At 36.7% G+C, this 15,903-nt stretch overlaps 2 protein-coding genes across 2 annotated transcripts in view; one reads left to right on the forward strand and one right to left on the reverse strand.

Annotated features, from left to right (window-relative positions):
- LOC140144149 (uncharacterized) overlaps window positions 1-15,903 on the forward strand; it is a 371,331-nt gene that overhangs the window by 167,104 nt on the left and 188,324 nt on the right. The window lies entirely within an intron of this gene.
- Window positions 1-15,903, reverse strand: part of LOC140144151 (uncharacterized) — a 50,543-nt gene that overhangs the window by 3,257 nt on the left and 31,383 nt on the right. The window contains exons 4-5 of the mRNA XM_072165982.1: window positions 4,537-4,575; window positions 1,242-1,385 (exon numbers count right to left, since the gene is read on the reverse strand). Coding sequence (XP_072022083.1) covers window positions 1,296-1,385; window positions 4,537-4,575 — 129 coding nt within the window. The 3' untranslated portion in view covers window positions 1,242-1,295. The remainder of the gene's footprint in view (window positions 1-1,241; window positions 1,386-4,536; window positions 4,576-15,903) is intronic.

Below are 15,903 nucleotides of genomic sequence, written 5' to 3' on the forward strand. Positions count from 1 at the left end.
AACATGACAAGAGTACTGAATAGTAAATTACTATAAACCATTCCTATCTAATATGTGAAGTGCTTCAGGCAATTCGCCGAGCGTGAGATACGATCAAGCTTTTACATTGTTTTAATTTGTCAGCAGAGGGTAAGGTTACCCATTTTTTTGCGGTGAAAGATTTATACTTGATGTATTCGGCAATGTAACCAATCACAGGCACTGCAAGAATAGTCTACTTCATAACCCCTTTTGGCAATTCATATCAGGTCATCTCACAATGATTGCAAGTTCAGAATGTGAACCGCTCCCATCCAAAAACCCCAACCCGAGAAAAAAGGGTCCACTGACTTTGGATAATACAATGAACTATGCACTCTTACTGGCTATGATGTTACCTCATTGATAATGCATCTAAATCTAATATGTCTTATGTTATGAAACTTTGTCTGCATGCAGGTCATGATTGCAGTCTTTGGTGTTATGTTAGGCCTAAAAAAATGTTCGATTGGCGTAACATAAAAAAAAAATTTACACACATTTCAGCTGTAAATTGCATATGATAAAAGCCTTGGAACTTTTTTGTTTTGTTTTTTTTGTTTTTTTTGTAAATTTGTTTAATATTTTTGCAAAAAAATAAGGAAAAAAGTCTAGGGTCGGGCCTATTTTTAGGGTTGGTCTGTTAGGCCAAACAAAATCTTTTTTTAGGCCTTACCTGACTCCCAGCTGTACCACATAGGTTGCATGTGCATAATGCCTTATTCATAATAAATGAAAGAAATGATAAATATCTATGTGTTAAGATATGGTGGGTCACAAGGTCATAATACAAAGTCAGCAGTCCCTTTTTCTCTTGGCAGAGCAGTCGACACTGGGGATGTTGTGTTTTATGGAATGGCATAGCTGGTGTGAATTGTTTATCAAAAAGGGAATGCAAATCAGTCTACAGTAAGAAAGGCAGTAGTGCCCATCCCATAGAAGATATCTTACACTTCCCACAATGCATTTCTTCCATTTCAATTTTCTGTACTGATTTGCTATCTAGTGCAACATGAGTCGATAGTGACGAAATGTACCTCAATGAACAGAGCACATCCAAATCTTGCAAAATATGTTAATTTCTTGACTATATCGACCCATGTTTGGCCAGTCTATTCTCAACATGAAAACAAAGGGAACCTGTACAAAGTAATGAGAGATGCATCGTGATGCAAAGGATTCTGGGAAAGGTAAGATATTTTCTCTGTTCCATAATTACTTACATGTAGTTCTTCTTTAGACTCATCCCGCTCTGCCTGGTATGTTTCTTCTTTCTTCTATCTCATTGCGAAAACTTTCCTCTCTGTGTTCTGAGTTGACCTTGACTGTGATGATATCTTTATGATATCTAACAACCTTTGTAAGTCCTGAAGAGAATAAAAGATAATGAACTGAGATGAGGGCATGTACAAGTTTCATCATACTGTATTCAGATTCGCACCATACATGCATTCACGATGTAGGCACTGGAATAAAATTGTCTTTAATATTGACTTCATTTATTTCAGTTCATCTGATAGTAAAACTAACATTTTTTGAGAAAGAAAAACCTGTTTTGTTTTGGTAGAAATCATATAATTATTGCATTTTAAGTTTCATTAATTAATTGATTTATTTTCCATCATTAAAAAACACTTCAAAAGTGAAAGTTATAACACTTAAAAGTAGACAATTGCCATTTGATTGGCTAACAATAGGTCAGATGACTTGCAATAAATGATCCATTGTAGTTTCATTATACAGAATTAACCCGAACCCGCCAGGGGCTTTTTGGCGACGGGAAGGGAAAGAAGGAAGGAATAAAGAGAGAAAACAAAGAAAGAAGTTGTTTGCTCTGGGTGGGATTTGAACCCGAGACCCCTCGCATGCCAAGCACTGGGTCGGCGACAATTTGCCATGGGTCTTGGGCTTCGCTGGCCAGCGAAACTGTGCCTATATATCATATATAACGGATAGGGTCCAGCGGCCAGTGTTCCCAGAGGATGCAGGAATGCTCCTAGGTTTAATGTTTTTTATGGGCAAAAATCAGCATTCTGAGGCACATTATTTGCATTTTTTCAAGTTAGCTTCTGATACAAAATATACAAAATAATTTTCCTTTCTGGGAACATGAACTGCTGTTTGGAATATTTTCTGTCTGCTTATGAACGAATGGGTCCAGGGGCTAGGGAAGCGCTCCCGGACATTCTGAGGCACATTATTTGCATTTTTTCAAGTTAGCTTCTGATACAAAATACACAAAATAGGCATGGTGTTTGTTACAGTGATTATTGAAATAATAAAATTGAATGAATTGAATTCACCAATGACTATTTTCATTTGTATAAAATAAAGCTACTATACAGAACACACAATTTGTCTTCATTGCAGTTCACTTTCATTTATTTTCTTAACAAATGCGACCATATTTTTCAGATTTTGGGTGGGAAAATACAAACTTTTTAGGCCTTAAAAGACCGCATACAATTATTATTTTTTGTTCTTGACTCTCTTCCCGATCCCTCATCAATTTATGAGAATGCCGTATGCGTATTGGTTATGGCGAGCTAGCATTCATTCAACAGTTTCCAACTCAATTTTATTATAAAGCTTAAAATCTCCCCAAATCTCCTTTTCGCGATTGTGACCATCTCTGGTCCCTGTGAAATTTATGAATGAACCTCTGTTCGTGGCCTCTGCAGCTCCTCCTGCTATCTTTCGATCTGTGAACAAACCTGTTCGGGAGAGACAAGCCAGATATTGGAACATGTGGACTAACCAACTTCGATAGTGTGTCGGGTTTCCAATGGTAGGCTCAAACATTCATTCTTCTAACATTATGCTTGGACGCTTCACTGTTCCCTGCTTGTTGGAAGAAAGGAAGCCACCAATAGGACATATCGGAGGGAGTTAGGCTAGCTACAAGGGTACTCATTTATTGGATTTTTTATGCTGATTCCATGGTCATAAAAATGTAAAATTCTCACATTTTGGAGAGTGTAATTGACTACCATACAAGAGAAAACTGCAGCTTTATCATTGTGCTATTCCAGGTGAAATCTATGCACCCCCTGTGGGAGACATGACCTTAATCTCCCACACAGGAGGTGTAAATTTCAAATGGAGTCACCCAGTCAGGTAACCCCATTTGAAATTCACACTCCCTATATGGGAGATTAAGGCCATGTCTCCCACAGGGGGTATGGATTTCAACTGGAATAGCCCATTAGGTCAAATAGTTTGCTGCAAACACTCTCAATAAAAGTGTCAATAATAAATAATTCATAATAAACAAATTTCAACAGTTTTGCTGACAATTAATTCTACACCCTGATTATATTTCAAGAAGATATCACACCACCAAATCAGAGGTCCATAGAGATATGTGCTAAATTTGCCTTAAGAAAACATCATTTTTTTTCTTCACAAGAGCGACTCAATTTTAAGCGACAGCTATGATGGTTGAAATCAGCCCTTGCCTGATCCCTCTGGTTGGGAAAAAATATAGGTTGACCATCATTATTTTTTACGACTGACTGCTTAAAATCATTAAAAATTATTTGAGCTCTCTCACCTGTGGTACACTTGCAGTATTGAACATTACTAATCATGACCAATCCAAATTTTGCCAAAATTATGCAAATTTCTGTTCATTTTAATGCTTAATTTGAGCAAGGAAGCTGGTTAAACAATTTTTCAAGCAGAATCATTGTGTCTCTGACATCTGCTATCTACTGAAGATAGCATTGTGATTAACATGTTAAAAGTTCACCAAGACTTGGGCTTACATCAGTTTACAATCAAGAGGGACAAGCAGCCAGGCAGACACACAGAAACAAAGAAAAACATGACCACAATGCCTGGATTATAAGTGTTGAATTATATGGCCTATTAGTGAAATCATAAGCCTACCCCCCTCCCATAAGCTTACCTGATCCACAGGCCCGTTTTATGAGCTCCAACCAGTGCCATAGGCCAGAGTGCCACCATATACTGATGTCTTCTCCATCTGACACTGAGACATTGCATACCACTGATGATACATTATGATTGTAAACATTACATGGGTTACCAGTAGTGAAATCATAAGCTTAGCCTATCCCCAACCGTAAGCTTACCTGATCCAGGCGCCTACTTCATGAGTTCCGACCAGTACCCTAGCACTATACTGATATCTTCTCTATCTGGCACTGAGTCATTGCATGCCATTGATGATGTAAGCTTACAAAATATTATGATTGTAAACATTACATGGGCGTAAGTCACTCTACGAGATGGAATATCGCACTCAAACACACATTTCCGGTCAATACTCACCTTAGCACTGGTTATTTGTAGCAAATGGTGCAGTTCTCTTCAATTTTAGCCTTTAATTACATAAATTCAGTCAATGCACTTCTTCTGTGAATGCAAATGCTAATAACAACTTGTTTAGAAACATGGCTAACTTGCTCAATCAAAAGTTAGACTCACACACACAGCCCCATGTAGAATGCAATTGAGAGAAATTAATTTAAGTAACAAATTTGAGGAACTTACTTCTTGATAAACTGCATCTCTGGAATTTAACAGCATTGTCTGCAAGAAACACAACCAAAATCACAGATTCAATTTTAGACATGCATGTCATCAATCTAATGTTCTGCGATTGCCTTCCAAGTTTCAACATAAAAATCCAAGTTTTGGAAAATTTTCTCAAAATATAAAGCGCTACCTCAAGAACCACTGAACCAATTCCAGGCTTGATTGTACTAATTTTAATGCATTTTTCATGCTGATTCCAAATATGAACATGAAATTGTTTTCAAAAATTTTGATTTTTCAAAGAAAATTTTGAAATTTGTCACCTGCAGTCGACACCTGCATGGAGAGGGTTAAGTTTATAATATTTATATAATGACATCTATTGTTAATTATATGGCTTGAAATCAATTCATTTTTGATTAAAGGAAGTGTCCGGTAATCACAACATTAAGCCTTATATGTTAGAAAAATAATAATCAAGCACGAATCACATGGTTTTATTTCAAACAAACTCATATTAGCCATAAAACGAATAAAACAGCCATCTCTCAACACGCGATATTCAAAATTCCCTTACCACGAAATTGTCTAGAGCAGTGACGTCCCAATAGTTCAATGAAGCCTGTCGACAAATGAGCACAAATAACCATGACGTCACTGCTCTAGAACATTTCGGCGCGGGAATTTTGAATATCGCGTGTTGAGAGACGGCTGTTTTTATTAGTTTTTATGGTTAATATGAGTTTGATTGAAATAAAACCATGTGATTCGTGCTTGATAATTATTTTTCTAACATATAAGACCTAATGTTGTGATTGCCGGACACTTCCTTTAATGAAATAATAGATCCAACCAACGGCCAGATGGACTCAAAATGTGCTATTCCAGTTGAAATCCATACACCCCCTGACATGAACTTTTAATCTTCCACAGAGTGAGTGAGAATTTCAAATGGGATTACCTGAATGGATGACTCCATTTGAAATCTACACCCCCTGTGTCTTCCATAGGGGGTGTGTGGATGGAATAACCCAATGGGTATTATATAGACCTATTGAGGATGCATAGAAAAAAAAATTGTAAAAAAAGAAAATTATAAAAGAAAAATAAACAAATAAATAATGTAGGCATTTATATAGCACCTTAGCTATCATTAAGCATTTTACATTTATTCCCCTGCCAAGATGATATCACATGGCTGTCAGTGAAAAGTGTTCAGAATGTGGGACAAGTGAGATAAAAGTATCTTTCCAAAGACACAACCAGTTGGCCTTCACAGGGTTCGAATACATGTACTAGTGATCATAAGTCAACCACTGTGCTAATGAATCCCTATTGCATGTTAACTCTTCAACATGGGTGCCAACTCTTCCACATGGGTGCCGACTGCAGACAACAAGTTCAAACATTTCTTTCTTTTAATTCAAATATTTTTATGACCATATTTGGAATCAGCATAAAAAATGCATTAATATCAGAACAAACAAGCACAGGACCAACAGCTTTACGTGACTTCTGAATCATGGGACGGCATGCATACACTACCTATACCTGCACATGCTAGAACAGTATATGGGGTGAGAAGAAATTCTACAATTATATTCCGTACTGCTTCGTAATCAGACAAATAGACACTGATAAATTAAGTAACCGGACGTAATTGCAAGATTCCCAACCTTTTAGGAGAGGAAGAAGAATAAATTTCTCACCATTAGGCTCACAGATCATATTCTCCTGGCCGAGAATGGACTCTCTCTCTGTGCCTGAAGGTTTGAGTATTAGCCCCAGCAGTGTCATTAATTTGCTCTGTGGGAGGGGGTGATGAGTTAGTGCTCTGTGTGCTAGCCACAGGTTTCAACATATAAAGTCCCCAAGTTTCTCAAAATATCAAGAGCTATCTTAAGAACAACTGAACCAATACTAGGCTTGTTTGTACTCATCTTAATGCATTTTTCTTGCTGATTCCAAATATGGTCATTAAAATTTCCAATTCTGAAATTTTTTAATATTTTCATTTTCAACAGTGGTGTGGTAAGAACATGATATTCTCCCAGAAAAGAACTGCTAATTGGACCTTGCAAAACTTGAGGAGCTGATCCAGCATGCGAAAGTATATTGTGGTATCTGTAGGTGTGCACTTCTTCAAAAGCATGTGGTGCAAGTGAAGTAATTGTAAAGTGCTTTAATGATAAGTGTTGTAAAGGTGCTATAGAAAAACGCCTTCTTCGCTGCAAAACCCCTAGTTGTTGTTTAATGGTTTATGGAATGATTTGGGTCACAGTGTTCAGTATAGGTTTGGCATAACACACTATAAATCAATACAATCACTACAACAAATAAGGTTGGAACTTGTCTGCAGTCAACACTAGCATGGAGAGGGTTAATGTGTTTGGGTTGTGTTTTTTTCACTCACCTGTAAAACCTTGAACCAAATCTTCACACTCCTGCTCATTGCTCTGTAGTTGTAGCTTATAATTACTGCACATATCACATGGCCTGCCTAGCTTCTCTCTAGCATTCTTGACCTTTACAAGGAAATAATGAGAGAATATCAGAGAAACCAACTGGCAACTCTAGTAGTAGATCTTATAGAAACACAGTATGTAGTTGTAACTCATAATTACTGCACATATCACATGGCCTGCCTAGCTTCTCTCTAGCATTCTTGACCTAAACAAGGAAATAATGAGAGAATATCAGTGAAACCAACTGGCAACTCTAGTAGTAGATCTTATAGAAACACAGTATGTAGTTGTAACTCATAATTACTGCACATATCACATGGCCTGCCTAGCTTATCTCTAGCATTCTTAACCTAAACAAGGAAATAATGAGAGAATATCAGTGAAACCAACTGGCAACTCTAGTAGTAGATCTTATAGAAACACAGTATGTAGTTGTAACTCATAATTACTGCATATATCACATGGCCTGCCTAGCTTATCTCTAGCATTCTTGACCTTTACAAGGAAATAATGAGAGAATATCAGTGAAACCAACTGGCAACTCTAGTAGTAGATCTTATAGAAACACAGTATGTAGTTGTAACTCATAATTACTGCACATATCACATGGCCTGCCTAGCTTCTCTCTAGCATTCTTGACCTTTACAAGGAAATAATGAGAGAATATCAGTTAAACCAACTGGCAACTCTAGTAGTAGATCTTATAGAAACACAGTATGTAGTTGTAACTCATAATTACTGCACATATCACATGGCCTGCCTAGCTTCTCTCTAGTATTCTTGACCTAAAGAAGGAAATAATGAGAGAATATCAGTGAAACCAACTGGCAACTCTAGTAGTAGATCTTATAGAAACACAGTATGTAGTTGTAACTCATAATTACTGCACATATCACATGGCCCGCCTAGCTTATCTCTAGTATTCTTGACCTTAACAAGGAAATAATGAGAGAATATCAGTTAAACCAACTGGCAACTCTAGTAGTATATCTTATAGAAACACAGTATGTAGTTGTAACTCATAATTACTGCACATATCACATGGCCTGCCTAGCTTCTCTCTAGCATTCTTAACCTTAACAAGGAAATAATGAGAGAATATCAGTTAAACCAACTGGCAACTCTAGTAGTAGATCTTATAGAAACACAGTATGTAGTTGTAACTCATAATTACTGCATATATCACATGGCCTGCCTAGCTTCTCTCTAGCATTCTTAACCTAAACAAGGAAATAATGAGAGAATATCAGTGAAACCAACTGGCAACTCTAGTAGTAGATCTTATAGAAACACAGTATGTAGTTGTAACTCATAATTACTGCACATATCACATGGCCTGCCTAGCTTCTCTCTAGCATTCTTGACCTTAACAAGGAAATAATGAGAGAATATCAGTTAAACCAACTGGCAACTCTAGTAGTAGATCTTATAGAAACACAGTATGTAGTTGTAACTCATAATTACTGCACATATCACATGGCCTGCCTAGCTTATCTCTAGTATTCTTGACCTAAACAAGGAAATAATGAGAGAATATCAGTTAAACCAACTGGCAACTCTAGTAGTATATCTTATAGAAACACAGTATGTAGTTGTAACTCATAATTACTGCACATATCGCATGGCCCGCCTAGCTTATCTCTAGTATTCTTGACCTTAACAAGGAAATAATGAGAGAATATCAGTTAAACCAACTGGCAACTCTAGTAGTATATCTTATAGAAACACAGTATGTAGTTGTAACTCATAATTACTGCACATATCACATGGCCTGCCTAGCTTCTCTCTAGTATTCTTGACCTTTACAAGGAAATAATGAGAGAATATCAGTTAAACCAACTGGCAACTCTAGTAGTAGATCTTATAGAAACACAGTATGTAGTTGTAACTCATAATTACTGCACATATCACATGGCCTGCCTAGCTTCTCTCTAGCATTCTTGACCTTTACAAGGAAATAATGAGAGAATATCAGTTAAACCAACTGGCAACTCTAGTAGTAGATCTTATAGAAACACAGTATGTAGTTGTAACTCATAATTACTGCACATATCACATGGCCTGCCTAGCTTATCTCTAGTATTCTTGACCTTAACAAGGAAATAATGAGAGAATATCAGTGAAACCAACTGGCAACTCTAGTAGTAGATCTTATAGAAACACAGTATGTAGTTGTAACTCATAATTACTGCACATATCACATGGCCTGCCTAGCTTCTCTCTAGCATTCTTGACCTAAACAAGGAAATAATGAGAGAATATCAGTTAAACCAACTGGCAACTCTAGTAGTAGATCTTATAGAAACACAGTATGTAGTTGTAACTCATAATTACTGCACATATCACATGGCCTGCCTAGCTTATCTCTAGTATTCTTGACCTAAACAAGGAAATAATGAGAGAATATCAGTTAAACCAACTGGCAACTCTAGTAGTATATCTTATAGAAACACAGTATGTAGTTGTAACTCATAATTACTGCACATATCGCATGGCCCGCCTAGCTTATCTCTAGTATTCTTGACCTTAACAAGGAAATAATGAGAGAATATCAGTTAAACCAACTGGCAACTCTAGTAGTATATCTTATAGAAACACAGTATGTAGTTGTAACTCATAATTACTGCACATATCACATGGCCTGCCTAGCTTCTCTCTAGTATTCTTGACCTTTACAAGGAAATAATGAGAGAATATCAGTTAAACCAACTGGCAACTCTAGTAGTAGATCTTATAGAAACACAGTATGTAGTTGTAACTCATAATTACTGCACATATCACATGGCCTGCCTAGCTTCTCTCTAGCATTCTTGACCTTTACAAGGAAATAATGAGAGAATATCAGTTAAACCAACTGGCAACTCTAGTAGTAGATCTTATAGAAACACAGTATGTAGTTGTAACTCATAATTACTGCACATATCACATGGCCTGCCTAGCTTATCTCTAGTATTCTTGACCTTAACAAGGAAATAATGAGAGAATATCAGTGAAACCAACTGGCAACTCTAGTAGTAGATCTTATAGAAACACAGTATGTAGTTGTAACTCATAATTACTGCACATATCGCATGGCCCGCCTAGCTTCTCTCTAGCATTCTTGACCTAAACAAGGAAATAATGAGAGAATATCAGTTAAACCAACTGGCAACTCTAGTAGTATATCTTATAGAAACACAGTATGTAGTTGTAACTCATAATTACTGCACATATCACATGGCCTGCCTAGCTTATCTCTAGTATTCTTGACCTTTACAAGGAAATAATGAGAGAATATCAGTTAACCCAACTGGCAACTCTAGTAGTAGATCTTATAGAAACACAGTATGTAGTTGTAACTCATAATTACTGCACATATCGCATGGCCCGCCTAGCTTCTCTCTAGCATTCTTGACCTTAACAAGGAAATAATGAGAGAATATCAGTTAAACCAACTGGCAACTCTAGTAGTAGATCTTATAGAAACACAGTATGTAGTTGTAACTCATAATTACTGCACATATCACATGGCCTGCCTAGCTTATCTCTAGTATTCTTGACCTAAACAAGGAAATAATGAGAGAATATCAGTGAAACCAACTGGCAACTCTAGTAGTAGATCTTATAGAAACACAGTATGTAGTTGTAACTCATAATTACTGCACATATCGCATGGCCCGCCTAGCTTCTCTCTAGCATTCTTGACCTAAACAAGGAAATAATGAGAGAATATCAGTTAAACCAACTGGCAACTCTAGTAGTAGATCTTATAGAAACACAGTATGTAGTTGTAACTCATAATTACTGCACATATCACATGGCCTGCCTAGCTTCTCTCTAGCATTCTTGACCTTTACAAGGAAATAATGAGAGAATATCAGTGAAACCAACTGGCAACTCTAGTAGTAGATCTTATAGAAACACAGTATGTAGTTGTAACTCATAATTACTGCACATATCACATGGCCTGCCTAGCTTATCTCTAGTATTCTTGACCTTTACAAGGAAATAATGAGAGAATATCAGTGAAACCAACTGGCAACTCTAGTAGTAGATCTTATAGAAACACAGTATGTAGTTGTAACTCATAATTACTGCACATATCACATGGCCTGCCTAGCTTATCTCTAGTATTCTTGACCTTAACAAGGAAATAATGAGAGAATATCAGTTAAACCAACTGGCAACTCTAGTAGTAGATCTTATAGAAACACAGTATGTAGTTGTAACTCATAATTACTGCACATATCACATGGCCTGCCTAGCTTCTCTCTAGCATTCTTGACCTTTACAAGGAAATAATGAGAGAATATCAGTTAAACCAACTGGCAACTCTAGTAGTAGATCTTATAGAAACACAGTATGTAGTTGTAACTCATAATTGCTACACATATCACATGGCCTGCCTAGCTTCTCTCTAGCATTCTTGACCTTAACAAGGAAATAATGAGAGAATATCAGTTAAACCAACTGGCAACTCTAGTAGTAGATCTTATAGAAACACAGTATGTAGTTGTAACTCATAATTACTACACATATCACATGGCCTGCCTAGCTTATCTCTAGTATTCTTGACCTTAACAAGGAAATAATGAGAGAATATCAGTTAAACCAACTGGCAACTCTAGTAGTAGATCTTATAGAAACACAGTATGTAGTTGTAACTCATAATTACTGCACATATCGCATGGCCTGCCTAGCTTCTCTCTAGCATTCTTGACCTTTACAAGGAAATAATGAGAGAATATCAGTTAAACCAACTGGCAACTCTAGTAGTAGATCTTATAGAAACACAGTATGTAGTTGTAACTCATAATTACTGCACATATCACATGGCCTGCCTAGCTTCTCTCTAGCATTCTTGACCTTTACAAGGAAATAATGAGAGAATATCAGAGAAACCAACTGGCAACTCTAGTAGTAGATCTTATAGAAACACAGTATGTAGTTGTAACTCATAATTACTGCACATATCGCATGGCCCGCCTAGCTTCTCTCTAGCATTCTTGACCTAAACAAGGAAATAATGAGAGAATATCAGTTAAACCAACTGGCAACTCTAGTAGTAGATCTTATAGAAACACAGTATGTAGTTGTAACTCATAATTACTGCACATATCGCATGGCCCGCCTAGTTTATCTCTAGCATTCTTGACCTTAACAAGGAAATAATGAGAGAATATCAGTTAAACCAACTGGCAACTCTAGTAGTAGATCTTATAGAAACACAGTATGTAGTTGTAACTCATAATTACTGCACATATCACATGGCCTGCCTAGCTTATCTCTAGTATTCTTGACCTTTACAAGGAAATAATGAGAGAATATCAGTGAAACCAACTGGCAACTCTAGTAGTAGATCTTATAGAAACACAGTATGTAGTTGTAACTCATAATTACTGCACATATCACATGGCCTGCCTAGCTTATCTCTAGTATTCTTGACCTTAACAAGGAAATAATGAGAGAATATCAGTTAAACCAACTGGCAACAGGAAAGAAAAAAGCAAGGTACACCAACTTGATGTGGGGAAACAAGTAAAATGCAGACTAGACAGTATGCAGGGGGACAAAAAACAGCAAATGTAGGCAGAAGAAGTAGGCAAAGTTCGATAGCCAAATTTTACCAGTCCCAAGGCCCACAGAAGTAAGTGCTGAACCTGCAAAAACAACAAGGATCAATGGTAATACAAAACTGCACTAGAACAAGTGATGAAAATCACTGTGCATATAAACAGACACGCTTAACCTCGTTGTTTGCTAATATTTTTCCAGCTTTTAGCAGTCCCTGTATCACTACCTATTTTGGCATATTTCATGTCAATTTGCAACGGTATTTCACTGTGCTTTGGTTTTAGTGATTTTTGGCTTTATCACTTTCATCCGCAGGCCTATATCTGTACATGCACTGAAATTAAATTTTATCATGCATGGACCACATGCTTTCTTACTTTCTCTGTTTTTCTACCTCCCCTTCTTTTCAGTATGCATATTACACTTTAATATTTGAGACCTTCATTGACTTGTGTTTTATCCAGCAATTTTTGGCTTATTTTTCACTATACATGTATTGTGTAGGTCTATAAACATTATTTGTTCTTTATTTAATATGCATTACTTTTCTCATAATATTGCAGTTTGAGTGACATTAGTCCACTTATCCTATCTATTCATTCTCTACAACCTCTATTGATTGCGACCCCACTTGACATTCACTTCCTGTCAATTAGGACAATACCCTATTGTCCTGTGGTGGTGCTTATTTACATATAGTGTTTCCCAGTCTAACTTTGTAGTGAATTTGCTCTCAATGAGAGAAGACACAACTTATTTTGCTCTGAGTTTGCTGTCTTTTTTGCTACTTATTACAATTTGAACTTGCCTTCAATTTTTGACTTGAATTTGTTTTTAAACTACAGCATGTAGTTTTTGTTGTTTGCTTTATATTTTGTTGTCTGTCCCTGAAGAAGAGCAGTTTATCTGCTCGAAACGTCGGTTGTTTTTGTCTGTTCTGTGTTTGACTGCTATGTACACAGTGATTTTCATCACTTCCAGTGTACTGTTTTCCTGACACTTTTGTGGGCTCTGGAAATGGCAATTTTTGGCCATCGAACTTTGCCTGTTTTGTGCCTACTCTGGATGTTTGGTTAAGCGTGTCTGTTTATATGCACAGTGATTTTCATCACTTGTTCTAGTGCAGTTTTGTATTACCATTGATCCTTGTTGTTTTTGCAGGTTCAGCACTTACTTCTGTGAACCTTGGGACTGGTAAAATTTGGCTATCGAACTTTGCCTACTTCTTCTGCCTACATTTGCTGTTTTTTGTCCCCCTGCATACTGTCTAGTCTGCATTTTACTTGTTTCCCCACATCAAGTTGGTGTACCTTGCTTTTTTCTTTCCTGTTGTTCTTATTCAAGGTATCCTCTTGTATCATTTATTGATCCTTGATGTGTTTTGTGTCCTCGTCCGTTGGATTCACCATTACCTACTTCAACTGGCAACTCTAGTAGTAGATCTTATAGAAACACAGTATGTAGTTGTAACTCATAATTACTGCACATATCACATGGCCTGCCTAGCTTCTCTCTAGCATTCTTGACCTTTACAAGGAAATAATGAGAGAATATCAGTTAAACCAACTGGCAACTCTAGTAGTATATCTTATAGAAACACAGTATGTAGTTGTAACTCATAATTACTGCACATATCACATGGCCTGCCTAGCTTCTCTCTAGCATTCTTGACCTTTACAAGGAAATAATGAGAGAATATCAGTGAAACCAACTGGCAACTCTAGTAGTAGATCTTATAGAAACACAGTATGTAGTTGTAACTCATAATTACTGCACATATCACATGGCCTGCCTAGCTTCTCTCTAGCATTCTTGACCTAAACAAGGAAATAATGAGAGAATATCAGTTAAACCAACTGGCAACTCTAGTAGTAGATCTTATAGAAACACAGTATGTAGTTGTAACTCATAATTACTGCACATATCGCATGGCCCGCCTAGCTTATCTCTAGCATTCTTGACCTTAACAAGGAAATAATGAGAGAATATCAGTTAAACCAACTGGCAACTCTAGTAGTAGATCTTATAGAAACACAGTATGTAGTTGTAACTCATAATTACTGCACATATCACATGGCCTGCCTAGCTTATCTCTAGTATTCTTGACCTAAACAAGGAAATAATGAGAGAATATCAGTTAAACCAACTGGCAACTCTAGTAGTAGATCTTATAGAAACACAGTATGTAGTTGTAACTCATAATTACTGCACATATCGCATGGCCCGCCTAGCTTATCTCTAGCATTCTTGACCTTAACAAGGAAATAATGAGAGAATATCAGTTAAACCAACTGGCAACTCTAGTAGTAGATCTTATAGAAACACAGTATGTAGTTGTAACTCATAATTACTGCACATATCGCATGGCCTGCCTAGCTTCTCTCTAGCATTCTTGACCTTTACAAGGAAATAATGAGAGAATATCAGTTAAACCAACTGGCAACTCTAGTAGTAGATCTTATAGAAACACAGTATGTAGTTGTAACTCATAATTACTGCACATATCACATGGCCTGCCTAGCTTATCTCTAGTATTCTTGACCTTAACAAGGAAATAATGAGAGAATATCAGTGAAACCAACTGGCAACTCTAGTAGTAGATCTTATAGAAACACAGTATGTAGTTGTAACTCATAATTACTGCACATATCACATGGCCTGCCTAGCTTATCTCTAGTATTCTTGACCTTTACAAGGAAATAATGAGAGAATATCAGTGAAACCAACTGGCAACTCTAGTAGTAGATCTTATAGAAACACAGTATGTAGTTGTAACTCATAATTACTGCACATATCACATGGCCTGCCTAGCTTATCTCTAGTATTCTTGACCTTAACAAGGAAATAATGAGAGAATATCAGTGAAACCAACTGGCAACTCTAGTAGTAGATCTTATAGAAACACAGTATGTAGTTGTAACTCATAATTACTGCACATATCGCATGGCCTGCCTAGCTTCTCTCTAGCATTCTTGACCTAAAGAAGGAAATAATGAGAGAATATCAGTGAAACCAACTGGCAACTCTAGTAGTAGATCTTATAGAAACACAGTATGTAGTTGTAACTCATAATTACTGCACATATCACATGGCCTGCCTAGCTTATCTCTAGTATTCTTGACCTTAACAAGGAAATAATGAGAGAATATCAGTTAAACCAACTGGCAACTCTAGTAGGAGATCTTATAGAAACACAGTATGTAGTTGTAACTCATAATTACTGCACATATCACATGGCCTGCCTAGCTTCTCTCTAGTATTCTTGACCTTTACAAGGAAATAATGAGAGAATATCAGTGAAACCAACTGGCAACTCTAGTAGTAGATCTTATAGAAACACAGTATGTAGTTGTAACTCATAATT

The sequence above is a fragment of the Amphiura filiformis genome, unplaced genomic scaffold (assembly GCF_039555335.1).
Source record: "Amphiura filiformis unplaced genomic scaffold, Afil_fr2py scaffold_42, whole genome shotgun sequence".
Classification (NCBI taxonomy): Eukaryota; Metazoa; Echinodermata; class Ophiuroidea; order Amphilepidida; family Amphiuridae; genus Amphiura; species Amphiura filiformis.